The sequence below is a fragment of the Mustela erminea genome, chromosome 10 (assembly GCF_009829155.1).
Source record: "Mustela erminea isolate mMusErm1 chromosome 10, mMusErm1.Pri, whole genome shotgun sequence".
In the NCBI taxonomy this organism is placed as follows: domain Eukaryota; kingdom Metazoa; phylum Chordata; class Mammalia; order Carnivora; family Mustelidae; genus Mustela; species Mustela erminea.
This window is the reverse complement of record NC_045623.1, coordinates 79,654,967-79,672,681: the sequence shown is the minus strand read 5'-3', so window position 1 is coordinate 79,672,681 and position 17,715 is coordinate 79,654,967. Positions and strand designations below refer to the sequence as shown.

Below are 17,715 nucleotides of genomic sequence, written 5' to 3'. Positions count from 1 at the left end.
GAATTTGAACTTCATAATTGTTAAAATGCTCTGTTTATTTATATCACAATATAGAGCATTTGGCCAGAATAGTGAGAATAAGGTAAATAGATAGATATGGGGAGGGCTTAAGAAGACTGAATTGGTTGGCACCTGACTGGGTGAGGAAACAGGAAAGGAATTTCTGGCCATGAAGTTTGTGATTCCACATCAAGATCATTCTTTATAATGGAATAACCACCCACCCTAGTCGAGAGCCAGAATTCCTCAGATTCTTCCAACCAGAGGGGCCCTGGCACACTAAACAGTCTGTTATGATATCTGAACACTTAAGTGAGTGTATTTGGCCAGGGAGACTTGCTAGTGAAATTAATCTTGCCTTCCCTGGGTTTTTCCAGTTGTACTGAATAATTAAAGGAAAATTAAGACCCAGAATCCCTGAAGTGTTAAGTATCAGATCTATAGGCTGATCATACCCCTTAGGATCACAGTGTGTCAGCGTGAGTAGGAACCTTAAAATTCACCCTGACAAACTGATAGAAGATTTGTTTCTCCAAATCCTTGCCAAATGATTGTAATGGATTTCTGCTCAAACACCTCAAGGGTCAGGAAAGTCATCATTTTAGGGGACACTTTATTCTTTGAATAGCTGTGAGAAGGCTTTTTGTTGGTTTCAAATCCGCCCTTGGATCTTAGTGCGCCAGCTTAAGGAGACATCCAGTACAAGCCTCCTTCCTCCCACATCCCAGCCCTTCAGATACTTCACATTGATCACATTGCCTGGAACTTTCTGTAGGTCAAGAATTCTTGGTTCTTTCTCTTGTTTGTTCTTCAGGGGACAGGGTTTCTAGTGTCTTACAGTATAGGACCAGGAAGACTCAGGATTCTGGTATGGCTTCTTTAAAACTTTTAGAACTAAAGAAAAAGAAAGGCTATCAAGACACAATTTAGTCTATCCCTTTCCCCTTCAGTTTACAGATGAGGAGATAGTCTTTTGGTTTTGACAGGGCAGAATTGACCAGCAGTCTCTTTTGAAGAAGTGGAGTATAACACATTTTGCCAGTGCAGTCTTTTTTAATTTGCTTAATTCTTTTTTTTTTTTTTTTTAAGAGCTCATGACCCCGAGATCAAGAGTGGCAGACATGCTCTACGACTGAGCCAGGCAGGCACCCCTTTAGTTGCTTAATTCTGATAATAGGCTTCAGCCCACACCTCATTTTTGCCAAGGACCTCTCTGGCTCTCTGAGTAAAGCCTAAGGCTCAGCTCAGAGGTTCACTGCCGGATCTTCATATGCCAGCTATTGGCTTTACTCACTGTTTGTGTAAAGGATAGAAATAACTTTTACGTAAGTTTAATCATCTATATTGACCACATAAGTTCAAAAGAGATTCAGAAATTTTAGTAGACTTTGTTGCTTTTCCTTCATAAAATCAGAAAATGACCATCACAAAGGGAGCAGAGTATTGCACGCCTTCAGAAATGCAGCTGCCTCTGTTGGACAGTTTCCTGGGTTGCCCTTTGTACTTTCCTGGTTTAACAGTCACCAGGTGATTAGATGGCTTTCTTAAAAGCCAAGAAGCTGTGGCCGGGAATATGGACCACTTTTCTCTCGTATTTTCCTTTTTGAGACTTGAAATACAGACGCATACTTTTGAGCTGGCTCCAGGGAGGCTCAGGTTTCCTTGGAAGTGAGCCGCAATAAAGCAGCCCAGGTGTTAGGGCGTGGGTCTCTGCTGCTGGCGTCTCCACCTCCCCGCCCCCCTTCCTCGACCATTGCCACCTCTAAATCTAAAGTCTGCAAGCAGAGATTCTGGTGGGAGGATGGACCAAGACCTGATGTACGGGAGAAAGGAAAAAGAGAAGGTGCCTAGAGTTCACCCAATAACTTGGCCTCACAGAATGCCTTCGGACACCAGGAAAGTGCCGAATTTAAGGGTAGAGTGTTCTTGGCGCGGAAGGGGCGCGCTAAAGGTGACATTGGAGGGACTAAGACAGCCTTTGGTGGTAGAGCTGGAGCCGAGAGCCATGCGTGCGGCCCGCCGCAGCCGGCGCGACCCAGCCGGCAGATGGGCCCCGAACAGCCCCTGCCAGAACCCGCTAGCTGTGGGGAGGCGGGGGCGCCCCTCTGGGTTCGCTCGCCCTTGGGCTGGGCTCAGAGCCCGGCGGGCCCGGACGCGGCGGGGGCGGCAGGGGGTCGGGCCGGAGGGAGGAGGGCGGGGCTTTCCTTTGTCAGGGGATTTGCGCGGCGCGGCGGAGCCGGGCGCGGGTACCGCCCCCCTCCTGGCGCCTTCTCGGGGGGCGGGGCTCTCCCTCGGGCCCTGGGGCGCGGTGGGCGTGGGCTTGGTGAGCCGAGCGGGTGGTGCCCGGGCTCCCTGGTCTCGAACCGCGCGGAAGCTCCGCCCCTGCCGCCTCGGCCGCCAATCCTCTCCGCCGCCCCCTCCCTCTCGGCTCGGGTAGCTCCTTTTCCCTGCCCCCGCCACGGCTCCGCCTCCGCCCTCCTCCCTTGGCTCTCCGCGTTGCGCTCCCGGGCTTCCAGGGGGGCTGCCCGGGCGGGGCGGCGCGGTGGCGCGGCGCGGGGAAGGGGGAGGAGAGCCGCCCGCCAGCCTAGCACTTGCAGCGAGCGGCGGGCGAGTGGGCCGCTCTGTGCGAGGGAGGAGGGCTCGTCCCCGCCCGGCCCGAGCGGAGCCTTTTGTTCCCAGCCAGAAGTTTGCATGCCGGGACCGTGACAGCTGCGGGCGGGGAGGACGGCGGGGCCGTGGGGCCGGCGGTGGCGGAGAATAGAGGCGGCTGCTTGACATGCAGCCCACGGCGCGGCGGCTGCGGGCCGGGGACTGGCGGCGGCGGGGGAGGCGGCGCCCACAGCACGCGGGACTCAGCTGCCGGAGGGACAAACTAACTTCCTGAGCGCGGGACTGGAGGCCGGCGCGGCCCGGAGCCACCTGCCAGCCTGCGGTGAGGCATCCCTGGCCCTCGGGGCGCGCGGCATGGCGCGGGGGAGTGGGCCGCGCTGAGCGAGCCCTTGGACCGGCCCTCGGCCGCTGCTGCAGCCTGCCGGCCTCTCGAAGGCCCGGCGCGGGGCTCCACTGCCTTGTTTTGCGGTCACAGCGCAGGGCTCTTCTGGGAGCCACAACAATGCCATGATGTTTTGGAGACAGGAAGCCCCAAGCTGGCCCCGAATGAAGGACTTCCTGTGTTTAAAGTTGCAGGAATATCCGCCGACCAGCCCAGTTCAAATGCAAACACCCGAACTAGGGAGGACGAATGGCTAATTCAGACCAGCTGGACTCTCCAGAACTGGAACTGAGGATAAAATGAAAGGAATTCTTAGGAGCTTGGGCTATACTTGAAGACTGAGGAGGCTGTGCCATTGTTATTAAAGGACACAATTGGTATAACGCTTCTTCCAACTCTGGGTGAGAAGTGAGTCGAACTAGATACTGAATAAGACTTGTCAATATCAAATGGGGTTTTTTGTTGTTTTTTACTGACTGAATTAGAGCAGTGCTCTTAAAAGACACATACTCAAAAGAAGCCATACAAGGAATTATTTTATGGTTGTTGACTAAATTATACCACTTAACTGTCTGCAGCTATGAGACTGTTAGCCTGTGAGGAAAAAGCTGTTTCTCTTAGAGCTCCTCCCAGTATGGTTTCAGAGTTGGACTTACAGAATTTTCTGGAGGGCAGATCCAGTTGGTGGTCCCCAGTTGTGAACATGTAAAAGGATTTTTAACTTATGCAGAATGCATTTTTGGGTAACCGGTGAAAAACTTTTAAAAGGTTGATGTTTCATCTTGATTGAAAAAGTATGGGTAAGCCACTCAGCAGGCCAGACTGTTTAAGGCAGAACCCCACCTGCCTGGGGAAAGGAGAGGAAGAGGATGGCTATATAGAAGATTGTTATGTTCCACAGCGATCTATATATGATACAATGAGGATAAATGAACAAATTGACCAGGGGTCAAAGCTCAACCAGACATCAAAAAGCACCATGGAAAAGATGGAAGGAAGTACTATATCCAGCAATGGTACATTAGGAGCAGCATCTAATGTTTTTGAATCTAGAGCCCCAGAAGGCAAAAAGCTAGATGAGAGAATAATATTTGATGCACTAAAGTTAAGCAGTGATGTACAGAAGTCAGCACCTGTGCCACCCAGAAGGCGACCAAATGCAGAACGCAAAGACAATGTTAACAGGAGATCGTGGAAGTCCTTCATGCCACCCAATTTCCCAGAATTTGCAGAAAGGATAGAAGCTTCTCTCAGTGAGGTTTCAGAAGCTGGTGCTTCAAATCCTTCCTTGCAAGAGAAGAAGGAATCCAGTTCTGCATTAACAGAAAGTTCTGGTCATTTGGACCACCGGGAACGTCAGTCAGGGTCAGTAACTCTGGAGCATGTGTCCAAATCCATAGATATTCCAGAAGCGCAGGATGTGAAAAATTTAAGCGGCGAGTGCCAGGACTTCAGATCGCAGCCACACAGTGAGCGCTCTCCTTGTGAATTCCAGCCTCTAGAATCAGAAGCTGCAGCAGCAAGTGGTAACACAGATGTAATGCAGGAACACAGATTCTCAAGTGCAACCTGGCCCAGAGCCATGAAAAGTTTAGCTAAGGGAGGCTTCAGCGAGAAGCAGCACCCCCTTGGGGACGCAGCCTGCACTGTGGAAATGCCACCTCTCTCCCCTTGCCTGAGTGAAGAGCTGCTGGATCCAGAATTGCATGTTCTCATAACTCCCAGCCTGAGAGAGAAAACAGAGTCTGAGCTAAAGTTTGAGGAGGATGAGCGATGGATCATGATGGAGGCTGAAGAGGAGTGGGAGGAAGAGAAACTGTCAGAAAGAGGAAAGATTTTTCTAACGGCAGATGAGAAAAAGAACAGCCTGGCTGATATTTTTGAAGAAAGGGAACAAGCAAACACTGTAGCAGTGGCAGAGGATGGGGCAGATTGCTCAGCTGCTGTCTTGAGAACTTTTGACCACCTAGCTCTTGGTCAGATTTGTTGGTCTGATGATCCACAGTCAGCTAAGAACCATTCAGCTTCTGTTCTCGAAGATACACCTTTGGGTTACAGTTGTGTTCTCACAGGGGCGAGTGCTGTAGGGGAGCTGACAAGCAGAACTGTTCAGGGGCTGGAGGGTCTGGTTTCCGACCTAGAATGTACTATTGGTCCTGTTGATTCAGAGCAGCTCTCTGACACAGATTCGGTGCAGATGTTTCTCGAACTTGAAAAGGAGTGTTTATGTGCAGAAGGAGTAACTCCTCTAGCTGAGCTGGAGAGTCAAGCCTCTTCTGAAGGGCTGGCCCCATCCCAGGATGCAGAAAATGCACTTGTAATTAGTCATTTTCCAGGGGCTGCCTTAGGAGAAGAACACTTAGGCCTTTTAAATGTAAGGGTAAAAGACTCTGATACTGGACTGGATTGTGAATATTTTAATGCCCTGGATTCTTCTCAGGTGCCTAATGCTGTGGAACTTATTGTCTACTCTGACACCAGGAGAGGAGACACTTCCATGGTTAGTGAGGAGGAGCGTGAAAAAGTGCCTTCTAGCCCCGAGACTGCAGGGGAATTTAAGTTCAGACACCCAGCTGATCTGGAGTCGCTGGAAAAGCTGGACCCAGGAGGACAGCCCAACTCTGATCACAGGGCTTCCCAGGAAGATGACTTACCAGGCTTTGTAGCTGAGCTGGCCAAAGAAAATGGCAGTTTGTCCCAGGTAGACTGCAGTCACTCTGAGGGGAATGTTGAAGAGTGTGTCAGGAGGGTCCCCCTCAGTTTTGCTTTTAGCTATGAACTAACAGATGTTACCTCAGGACCTGAAGTAGAGGTGTTCTCATGTGATTCACATTTACTAACAGATGAGATTCACTTGGAAAGTGAGACAGGAGCTATTAATCAAGAAACTAACATTCTGACTTCCTTGGGAAATGTGGATGCTTGTGAATTGTCCAAGGAGAAAGTTTGTGATGAGGATGGGGAGGGCCAAGAGCTGGGTTACCCTGCCAAGCTTTTGGAGCACCAAGCCCCAGCGCATTTTCACAGAGCCTTCCCAGAGCAGATCTTCCAGGATCTCCAGAGGAAGTCCGCAGAGTCAGATACTCTGAATTTGCCCCTGCTGCTTGGTGGACAGAGACATAGCAGAGATGGAGTGGAAGTTATAAACGATACAGAGCCCACACTGGATGTGACGTCATTGGAGGGCGAGGAGACAGAAATGAGAGATACAGAATCATTACTGAGTATTCTTCTGGAGGAACAAGTTACCAAGGCTAGTAGTACGGAACCAGCTTTGGAGGGATGGATAACCCTCCCACAAAAGCCTGCTGCAGCTGCTGCAGTGCCCACTACGGAAGATGCCCTAGATGCTGCAGTGCTTGTCCCAGAGGAGGACGTCCCGGTTGCTGCAGCACCTGTCCCAGAGAGAGCTGCTGTAGCTGCTGCAGTGCCTTTCCCAGAGGCAGACGTACCAGTTGCTTCGGTGGCCGCCATCGAGGCACATGTCCCAGTTGCTTCAGTGGTCGCTGGAGAGAAGGCTATCCTGGCTGCTGCCCCAGCTGTTGCAGTGCCTGCTTCTGAAGGGACTGTTGCAGTTGCTGCAGTGGCCATCATGGAGGAGGATGCAGCAGCTGTTGCAGAGCCCTCCCCAGGGGGGACTGCTTCAGCTGCTGCAGGGCCCACCACAAGGGATGACATCCCAGAGGGATCTGTAACCCCAGCTGCTGCGGTGCCCACCCTGGAGGAGCCTATGCCCCCAGCTGTTAGAGCACCCACCCCGGAGGAGCCTATCCCCCCAGCTGTTAGAGCACCCACCCCAGAGGACCCTACAGCCCCAGGTGTTAGAGAGCCCACCCCAGAGGAGCCTATCCCCCCAGCTGTTAGAGTGCCCACCCCAGAGGAGCCTGCAGCCCCAGCTGTTAGAGCACACACCTCAGAGGAGCCTATGCCCCCAGCTGTTAGAGCACACACCCCGGAGGAGCCTATCCCCCCAGCTCTTAGAGCACCCACCCCAGAGGAGCCTATCCCCACAGCTGTTAGAGAGCCCACCCCAGAGGAGCCTACAGCCCCAGCTGTTAGAGCACACACCCCGGAGAAACCTATCGCCCCAGCTGATAGAGTGCCTGCTATGGAGGAAGTGTTCCCTGCTGATGTACCCTTCCTGGGAGATACTGCCCACACTGATTCAGTGCCTATCTCAGAAGAAGGAACTCCTGTTCTAGAGGAGGCTTCCCCCACTAATATGTGGATCAAGGAGGACCTTGATTCCCCAGGATTTGGAATAAAAGAGGTGACTGGCACAGTGCTGCATGGGAAAGTGCCTCTGGCTACAACTGATGGATTAAATTCAAATGAGGTAATTGTTGCTCATTTCGTTGGGAAAGGATCTGGGGAGTAAAGTGATATTTGCAAGTTCTCTCTGACTTAACAGTGATCAAAAAGGACACAGACAGTCCTTTCTTTGGTTCTCTTTGGGGCACTGGGCTTTTCTGGTCTTTCTATTGCAATTATGGGGAAAATATGTCTTATTTGGTGAAAAACTTTACAATTCGTACTCTTTTTTTTTTTTTTTTTTTTTGTTCGGTGATAAGCCAAGCCCAAAGAAAACAGGGATGTAAATAGTTGTTGGTTTACATTTTGGAAAAGGTTATTATCAGGAAAGGGTGATTCTGCTTTTGAAAATGGCAGTGACCATGTTCTGTCCTAAATCTGCTCTTTAATAGGTGATGTCAGCACTGAGGTAGGGTCTCAGAGAGAGAACTGGGATACTTCTTTGCACTTGGCCAGTTAGTTAGATGTCCTGAATCTCCAGTTTGTTAATTTATTAAGGCAAAATCCTGTGAGGATAATGAAATAACCCATGGAAAACACCAAGTGTGTAAGATTTCAGTCACTATCGATACTCTCTCCATTTCTCTTCCACAGAGCTGTGTTGGTTAGTTGAAAGAATTCATAAGAACAGGCTGGGCGAAAGCAATATCTAGAAGTATGAATAGCAGCTTTTTAATACAAATGTGTGTTTCTTAAAGCCAGAATAAGGTATAATAATGTTTATGAAAAGAGATTTTAGCCATCTCGTCAAACGTAGTATCCTGAAGCAAGTCACTCTTTTTTTCCTGGACCTCTCGTTTCCTAATCCATATAATAAGGAAATTAGATTAAATGTCCTCCTGCCTCTCTCGTAACTCCAAGATTCTGAGATTCTTAATGTTAGAGAATGGAATGTGTTAGGAAACTGATGGGAACAGTGTTCACATCCTTGAGCACTCCTAGTCAAAGACATTTAAGATTGGCTACTTTCTACAGTTCACTGCCCCAGTGTCATTTGGTCAGTGATAGGGAATGAAGCTGGTAGAAGTTTCATCTAATACAGTCGGGGATTACTGAGTACAGAGGTGGTTTTGATTTTATACCATCCCTAAGGCCCATAACAGTGCCTTCCTTGTGGTATGCATTCAGTGTTGACTGATGGAGTGCGTATCAGTCTCCTGAATATCTGTGGTTGCTACAGAGAGATGGGTTCTCACATCCACCTCATGCCAGAGCCTTTCTGGGAAGCCTTCTTGGCTAGAGCACCAGTTAAACCTGCAGCTACCAGCAATGAAAAGTCATTTTGATTACAGGCCACAATCTTCCAACTTAGCTGTAGGTCCTACAGCTGAGTGGTGGTGGTGGTGGTGTCACCTTGGGCTTCACCAGATATTCACCAATATTTTGATATTTTGTAATGTAGCATCCCATCAAGCTATAATGTATCACCTTTCAGATTGGGGAATGATTCCATTTTCTGAGTCTTACTGAACTTGGGAGTGACACTGGGATCCCAGAAGTCACAGCCATTTTTGATTATACAGAACATTTTTAGTATAAAGCCTGCAGCATAATCAATGAAATATAGGGATTAAATTTGTAAGGAGCTTATCAAATCTGCATAAAGAAAAAATTCAGAGGAATCCCTAATATCAGTCTCAGATCTGTTTCTTCATCTATAAAATTAATAAATGGCGCTAGGTAATTTCTGAGGATCCCTTCAGCTATAGGAGGTAATCATTTTATGAAATACTACCTGATAAAATGGCAGGAGAAGGCAGTGGCGGGTTGCAGGGTTGTCCATCATCTTTGAAGTGTGGTTACATTATGGAATATCTGGAGGTAAGCTAATGTCTGCATTTGTGGACAAAAAAAGAAATCTAAGACATTGCCACAGCCAGGACGTTAACCAATAAGAATGTAGAGAGGCTATTTTGGAAATATTTATTGAAACAAAATATGTATCATTATAGAGGTAACATGAGTGTACAGATTTTGCTAAACTGGTGAAATATTATTGAGAGAAAAAGTTTTTCCAAGATGAGAGCTGTATGGATTTCATTTATTCCCAGAGGGTTCCTAGAGGCAACTGAAGCTGTTGTTTTAATACATAAACACTTAGAACTCAGCAAGTGATCATACCTGAAATGCAATTTAGATTTTGTGTGTCTGTGCATATATGCAAATACACACATGTATACATGATTAAAATAGATATAAATTTTCTCTTTTTTTCAAGATTTTATTAGAGAGAGAGCACATGCACTTGCTCACAAGCACATGGAGTGGAGTGGGCAGAGGGAGAAGCGGACTCCCTGCTGAGCAGGGAACCTGGACACTGGGGACAGGGGCACCATCCCAGGACCCTGGGATCATGGCCTGAGCCAAAGGCAGCCACTTAACCGACTGGGCCACCCAGGCGGCCTGATATAAATTTTCTAATAGCATTAGTGAGCAATTGATAGAAGAACCAAAATGCTAGAACTTAATCTGCTATCCCTTTAGTGGGATCCTAGGCCCACTGAGAGAACAATCTGTGGTTATTTAAACCCTCTTCTCTTTGCAGACTTCCTCAGTCTTATTTCCAGACACTAGTTCAACGGAAGACAAAAAATCTTTTGTATAAAATTAGGGGTTCTATAAAATTCAAAATTTATAAGAAAGTCTTTTAAAGCAAAAATTGGGGAGCCCTACAATCTTAGCTCAGTGTTTGAATGCTCAACTGATCAGCAGAACCTTCCTAAATTTGTTTGCCTTGCCTAATACCATTTCTATAAAAGTATTCATTCATTCACTGGATAAATAGTTATTGCATACCTATTCTGTGCCAGGTATTGGGGCTCCTGCAGTGAATAAGATTGGCATAGTCCTTTCCCTTGTGGAACTTACATTGTATTAGCAGAGGCAGATATTAAGCAAAGAGGACACAAATATAGGAGCACCTGGCTGGCTCAGAAGACCATGTGACTTTTTTTTTTTTTTAAAGATTTATTTATTTCAGAGGGAGAGAGAATCTCAAGCACACACCATGCTGTTTGTGGAGCCCCACACAGGGCTCAATCCTATGATCATGAGATCACGACCTGAGTCAAAACCAAGAAAGAAAGAAGGATTTTAATGATTTCATTTACATTTTTATTTTTTTTAATTTATATTTTTAGAAGGTTTTATTTATTTATTTTATAGAGCACAAGCAGGGGGAGAGGCAGGCAGAGGGAGGAGCAGGCTCCCTGCTGAGCAAGGAGCCTGATGTGGGACTTGATCGCAGGACTCTGGGATCATGACCTGAGCCAAAGGCAGCCACTTAACCAACTGAGCCACCCAGGCGCCCCTCATTTACATTTTTAAAACATTACTCTCAGCCTAACAATAGAGAAAACCACCCTACCTAGACAGTAAACATTCTCAACACTGGCTGGAGTTTATAAATCTGAGGTTTATTTTGACTTACATTTTATTAATTTGTCTTGGGATCGGCATGAGATAGAGAAAACACTGAATGGTTTGCAAAAAAAAATCAAAACAAACACACATACACGAAGAAATCACACTGGCTGCTATATGTGGAGTGCATTAACAGGGATTAAGGACAGAGTAGCGAGGCTGCTAGGTTATTGCAGTTGTCTAGGTGGCTTGGACTAGAGAGGCATCAGTGGATTTGAAGACCAGTTGGTTAGACTCAAGATATATTTTGGAGGCAGAATCAATAAGACCTGATAATGACTTTATGTAGGGAGAGAAGGAGAAGAAAAGGGAGTTCTCAAGGTTGGCTTCTAGGTTCTAGTTTGTACAACTGAGTGGATTGGAGCAGTAGTAAATTATTGATTTAGGTAAGAACAGGTTTGGGGGAAGAGGAAAGGAGGAGGTACTGTCCAGTTGTGGAATGGTTAGGTTTTTGAGGTACCCATGATTCATTTGTATGGCAATATTAAGAAAATATTTGGATGTACAGATGCGCACATATGTATTTGTACACACATACACAAACACATACCATAAACATCATGGTTAATATTTAAAGCCACAGGAATAGATAGAATTGCCAAGAAGAGAACCCAAGACTGATGTCTTCCCCTGACCCCCACTTCCCAAAGATGAACATTTGGAGGTCTAGAAGAGGAGGGAGAGAGCAAAGGAGATAAAAATGGATCAGGCAGGATGAAAACTGGGAGAATGTTGTATTACCAAAGACTAAAGTGTTTTAAGGGGTGCCTGGGTGGCTCAGTTGGTTAGGCAACTGCCTTCGGCCCAGGTCATGATCCTGGAGTCCTGGGATCGAGTCCCACATTGGGCTCCCAGCTCCACAGGGAGTCTGACCTCTCCCCTTTCATGCTCTCTCTCTTACCGTCTCTCAAATAAATAAAATCTTAAAAAAAAGAAAAGAAAAAGTTCTTTTTTTTTTTAAGACTTTATTCATTCATTTGACAGAGAGAGAGGGGGAAGCAGGCTCACTGCTGAGCAGAGAGCCCGATGCGGACTCGATCCCAGGACCCTGCGATCATGACCTGAGCCGAAAGTGGAGGTTTAACCCACTGAGCCACCCAGGCGCCCTGAAGAAGAAGTTCTTTAGGGGGTTTCTGGTTGGCTCAGTGGGTTAAGCCTCCGCATTTGGCTCAGGTCATGATCTCAGGGTCTTGGGATCGAGCCTTGCTTCAAGATCTCTGCTCCCCACTCTCTCTGCCTGCCTCTCTGCCTCCTTGTGATCTCTGTCTGTCAAACAAGAAAATAATAAATAAATCTTTAAAAAAAAAAAAAAGAAAACTCTTTGGGAAATTTTCTGTTTTATGTCCCAGTTGCATCTTACACTCTTGGAATAATTTTTAGTAGTGTTTTGCTCTGGGAAATGTCTGCCAGCTCTGGTTGGTTAATAACATGGCACAGCCCCATTGAAATATTGAGGAGTAGGAATTTTAATGCATCTGAAAGCACTGATTTTGCAGAACAGCTTTATTTGGGAGTTGAGAGAAGGGAGCAAGTGTTTTCAAATGTACTTTCTATAACATTCTGTTCACTTGTGTTCAAAGTAAATATTTAGATAGTGTTTATTTAGAAGTACTATCATAGATTCTCAAACTTCTGGACAAAAGATGAGACATATACCCATTCCCTGTCAACTCAATCCATGGAATGGAGGTTGGGGAACAAAAGAAGGAATCTCTGATGCTTCCATAGGAAATGTTCATTGACAAAGTAAATGCAGATTTTTTAAAAGAATTACCTCTGTTATATGAAAGAGATTACTAAGTTATTTGAATATATTTTACTTTTCTGTGTCATGTATATCACTAGCCAGTAGAGTTTCTTGCCAAGATGGAGATATTCCCTATCTGTACTGCCCAGTACAACAGGCACTTAACCACATACAGCTGTTGACCATACAAAATGTGGCTTAGTGTGGTTGAGGAACTGAATTTTAGTTAAATAGCCTCATATTGGACAGCACAGAAGGAATTTAAATGTTAAGTATGACACAAGATTTGCTTACTGGATAAAAGTGGGCTCTTCAGTTTGAACTTGATGTCTTCCCTCCTCACCTTTGGTTTTCTTTCTTTGCCTTTCCAATCCCCACACCCTACCACCACCACCACCACCATTTTGTTGTACCTAAGCAACTTAAAACATTGGAGTTGTTTTTTTTTGTACCTAAGCAACTTAAAACATTGGAGTTGGTTTTTTTTTACCCCCTCTGCTTTGATTTTCCTGCAGTGAAAACATCTTTAGTAGAAAATGGAATCATAGCACTTGCTTTTTCCGGGAATCATGTTGTTGGGGCAACAGTCATTTTTAGCTGAACCGCCTTGTAGTGTTGCCTAACAAAATATGGTGTAATCAAATTATAGTATAAAATGAAGCTCCCTGGTAATTACCTTTGAAACCTTCCTTTTTCAGTGTTCCCTGGGGCTTTTCCTCCCTGGTGAGTCACTTATCCAGCTATAGCCCATTCTCTCAAGAATCCGTTTCCTAATCCAAGTGTAATCTGTAGTCTCATATAGACCAAAATTAATCCTAACCCGAGTTTATGTTTTTCTTTTACATTTTTGTTTTCTTCCATTTTTTGTCCTTCTTTGGCTTTAGTTGACTCACCTGTGTCACTGAAACTGAAAGAACATTTTATAGAAGAAAAGAGAATGGCAGTAGATCCAGATTGGATCTATAAAATGTGTGGAATGTGGCTGATTTTATCCTCTCATAATAATTGAGAGAAGTCTGATCTTTGAGATAATTATCTGTTTCATTCTTTTCCTTAATACTATTAATGTGTCAAAGTATCATTTTCTTTTGACTCTGTTTCTTTTCTGAGTCATAATGGAGCATAAGAACTTCAGTAGAAAGAAACATGCATTGTTTGTTACACTCCTTCACATTGTTTTAAAATTCCATTGTTTAATGATGAACATAGATATTCAGTATTATAATTTTAAGAATGCTTTATGTATATCTGCATCTTAGAGTATGTGTCTGAAGTTGGTGAGGACATTTCCCAGTATTACTGGCCCATTTCCCTTTGTAATCTCAGGAATACTGCTCCAAGATTATTAGCGGTGTGTGGTCTGTGGCCCTAGACCAGAATGGAATTAAATGACCACAGGGGGATTAAACTATGAGGTTGGCATTTCTCACAACATTAATAATGTTTTGGCTAATTGAGTTATTGCTCCTAGTCAAAGAAGAGCATTGCATGTATCAGTGGTATGTTAAAGCTGTTCCCCAAGGTATTTTTAATCTTAAATACTGGTCATTTGATATTCTTCCCTTTTAGGATTGGTATACATCACACTTTTATGGTATCTTGAGACTGATGCTTCTCTATTCCCTATAGCTTTTTGCATTAAAAATTAAGCAAGCAGAAACAAACCAACCAACCACGAGTCATTGGCTAAAAGACCTAAGTAGTGCCATAACTCTCTGTAATTACTTGTCCGTAGGAGGATGTACTGAAATATGAAACCACATGTTTCTTTGATAGTTCCCTGTACAGATGGCTTGTTTTTTCTTGCCCCTCTTTTGTTAAATATAAATCTCCCAAGAATGACCAGTCATTGTGTGGTGTAGAGGGTCTGATTGCTGCCTTTAGATTAAATCTTTGACTTGCAATTATCTAGATGTTTCAGAAAGAACAGGTGGATCCCCTTCAAATGAAGCTACAGCAGGTGAATGGACTCGGCCAGGGATTGATTCAGAGTGCGGGGAAAAACTGTGACGTGCAGGGTTTGGAACATGACATGGAGGAGATCAATGCTCGATGGAACACGCTGAACAAAAAGGCGAGTGGCCGGTGGGGGGTAACTAGTGCCCTGGGAATGGGGAGCTTAGAAAAGGCACATCTCAAGCTGAGGTTTCCCTGCAATCTGAATGCAAATACAAATTTAGCAGTTGCAGTCTGGAGTTGGGGGGGGGGGCGGCAATCATTTAAAAAGCTCTCTCCTTTCTCCTAACGAGGCCCCACATCTGTGATACAGGTTGCACAAAGGATTGCACAACTGCAGGAGGCTTTGTTGCATTGTGGGAAGTTTCAAGATGCCTTGGAGCCGTTGCTCAGCTGGTTGGCCGACACTGAGGAGCTCATAGCCAATCAGAAGCCTCCATCTGCCGAGTATAAAGTGGTGAAAGCACAGATCCAAGAACAGAAGGTAAGCAAGAATGTTGGGAGGGTGAACTGGAAACAGCCGTGGGGAGTGGCAGACAACACATGTGCTTAAGAGTTCAGGAGCATATTCCAGAGTTTTAGGAGAATCCTGACCTACTTTGTGTGATCATGAAAAGAAAAATGAAAACTGATTTGCCTCATCTTACTTAATCAACCAGCTTCCTGTGGCACATACTGGACCAAACAGTTGTCTGCATTTGTGTTTTCACTCAGAGCTCTGTCTTATGAGGTTTTTAGGGTCAGCAGTATTCTGAATAACACAGTATATCATGTGTAAATAAGTTTCTGTCTATGTTTTTTGTTGGCTTAATTTCCATTTCAGTGCATTTTTCTCCTGGTTCAAAATAAGTTCCCTGTTAGTCACACAGTGACCATCACTCCTCCATTTAAAAACCAAAGTAAGCATATGAGAAGTCCATCCAGGGGTAGCAACTTTGCCACTTCTCGTGTTTTTGCCTCAGGTTGGAAAAAAAGCCACCACTACTCGATCCAGTTTAGGATTTGGTGGGATGGGGCTTGGGGATCTTTTGTTTGTTTGTATTTTCTTCCTTATTTCAGATTGTAAAGTGACCTTGTGTTACTACTCTTCATTCTCCTTAAACATTATGTGCTCTAGTTGCTCCAGCGGCTCCTCGATGATCGGAAGGCCACAGTAGATATGCTTCAAGCGGAAGGAGGCAGAATAGCTCAGTCAGCTGAGCTGGCTGATCGGGAGAAAATCACTGGACAGTTGGAGGGTCTTGAAAGTAGGTGGACTGGACTACTCAGTAAGGCAGCAGCCAGGTAAGGCCAAAGGGGTTTTGAGGAATGGGTCAGAGAACGTGTTTTGCCCAGTTTTTGACTTGCTATCCTTAAGGTGCTCTAAAAGGTCCTGGATGAGTCATAGAGTGTTTGGGCAGGTATGTCATGGCCTTTTATCTTGAAGGAGAATAAGTTTTTGGAGGTGATCCTCATAATCACAGTCACTCTCAGGAAATAAGTCTCAGCTACTCCAGGAATTTCTGAGAGCTGGAAGACTCATTGCTCTGTGTTTTTGTTCTGCTGAGATATATTCGTGGTTCCAAACCGACAGACACTGACGCCTGCAATCCAGCCAAGTTATTTTCTGAGTTTTTGAGACAGATTTTTTCCCCCTTCATATTTATAAGTAATATTTTTGATACTTGGAATTGAAATTTATCATGTTTCTTTTCTGATTGCTTATCCCAATATTAGATGTTTTTGCATCTAGGATCTAGTCTGTGATTCTCTTAAATAAATGGACATTCAAGAGATGCATGAACAATCTTCAGTAAGTGGCCAAAAGACAGGTGGCATACTTTTCTCCTTCAAGGAAGTGCTTTCTCCTTCTGTAGCTATGTACCCAACATTATTTAAGCTTAGTATGTCGCCTGAATGTCTTTTACCTTATATTGTCCCCAGTTTTTAAAAATAAATGTTAGCTAGTTAAATCTGTCTGAGAGTAGTGTAGATGATCATTTATGATTCTTTCAGTTTTCTAGGTAGCCAGTGGCAGTGGTCAGCTGACTAGCTCTTCAGTCTCCTTATTTCCACTGGCCCACAGTGTGCTTGTTTTCTTACTTATCTGGGTTGCAAAGTATTGTTGACCATATTAGTGGGAGAAACAAAAATGAAAGAACTCAACCTAATTTTTTAAATTATGCTTATTTTTATTTCTAGATTGTACTGCTTTTTTTCTTTGCTTTCTCCATTTCCATTAATAGTGCCATTAACCTTCCAGTTACCAGGCTTCAAAACTTAACTCCATTTTTTATCCTTTCTCCCCTGCTCCTTTGTGTTCCCACATCTATTAGAATGCTAAATTCTGTCCATTTTACTTCCATAGCGTCTGCCCTGTTCATTCATTTCTCTAATTCTCGCTCAGTTCCTGACTTGGGCTAGTCTACTTGAGGTAGTTCCCCAAACTAACTCATCATTAGTCACTTAATCACTCAATTACCACTTAACCCTCCGACTTCCCCTTTGCCTTGCTCAGAAATTTAATGACTCCCTGTTGCCTATGAAATAAAATCTAAACTCTTTAACCCAACATTGGAAGCCCTCAGCTATTTGGGCCTAATCTACATTTCTTAGTCTCTGCTCTTCTCACTCCTTATTTTATAGGTGAAGTATGCCATATTCTTCAGTATCTTCTGTCACTTCCTAATTCTGTGTCTTTCCTGATGGTGTTGCGTCTTCCATGAAATACCTGTGTTTATCTTTTCCTTTTCTATGAAGTTTTCTTTGTTCCCCAAGCATGGAATACCTCCATCTTCCTCTTAACTGCTGTAATTCTTTATTTTTACCTTTATCATTATTTTATGTACTTAATCTCTAAACTTTCACATTCCCAAATCCAGAGATAAGTCAGAAAGACACAAAAATCAGGGATAATTTTTTTTCATTATACACACACACACACACACACACACACACACACACACACACACGTATATACATATGTACGTATATATATAATTTTTAAGATTATGTGCTTTAGTTATAGTAATTGAAGATGTGTTTTGAAGGCTTGCACAAACAGATTATTCCACAGTTCATATTGACATTTAAAAATAGCACTTAGGGACGCCTGGGTGGCTCAGTTGGTTAAGCGGCTGCCTTCGGCTCAGGTCATGATCCCAGCGTTCTGGGATGGAGTCCCACATCGGGCTCCTTGCTCGGCAGGGAGCCTGCTTCTCCCTCTGCCTCTAGCCTGCCACTCTATCTGCCTGTGCTTGCGCTCTGTATCTCTCTCTCTAACAAATAAATAAAATCTTTAAAAAAA

The 17,715-nt window shown here is 44.8% G+C and overlaps 1 protein-coding gene across 1 annotated transcript in view; it reads left to right on the top strand.

The window, feature by feature from the left end:
• MACF1 (microtubule actin crosslinking factor 1) overlaps nt 1-17,715 on the top strand; it is a 339,095-nt gene that overhangs the window by 270,031 nt on the left and 51,349 nt on the right. The window contains 3 exon segments of the mRNA XM_032302100.1: nt 14,386-14,547; nt 14,743-14,913; nt 15,547-15,713. Of these exon segments, the coding sequence (XP_032157991.1) occupies nt 14,386-14,547; nt 14,743-14,913; nt 15,547-15,713 (500 nt within the window).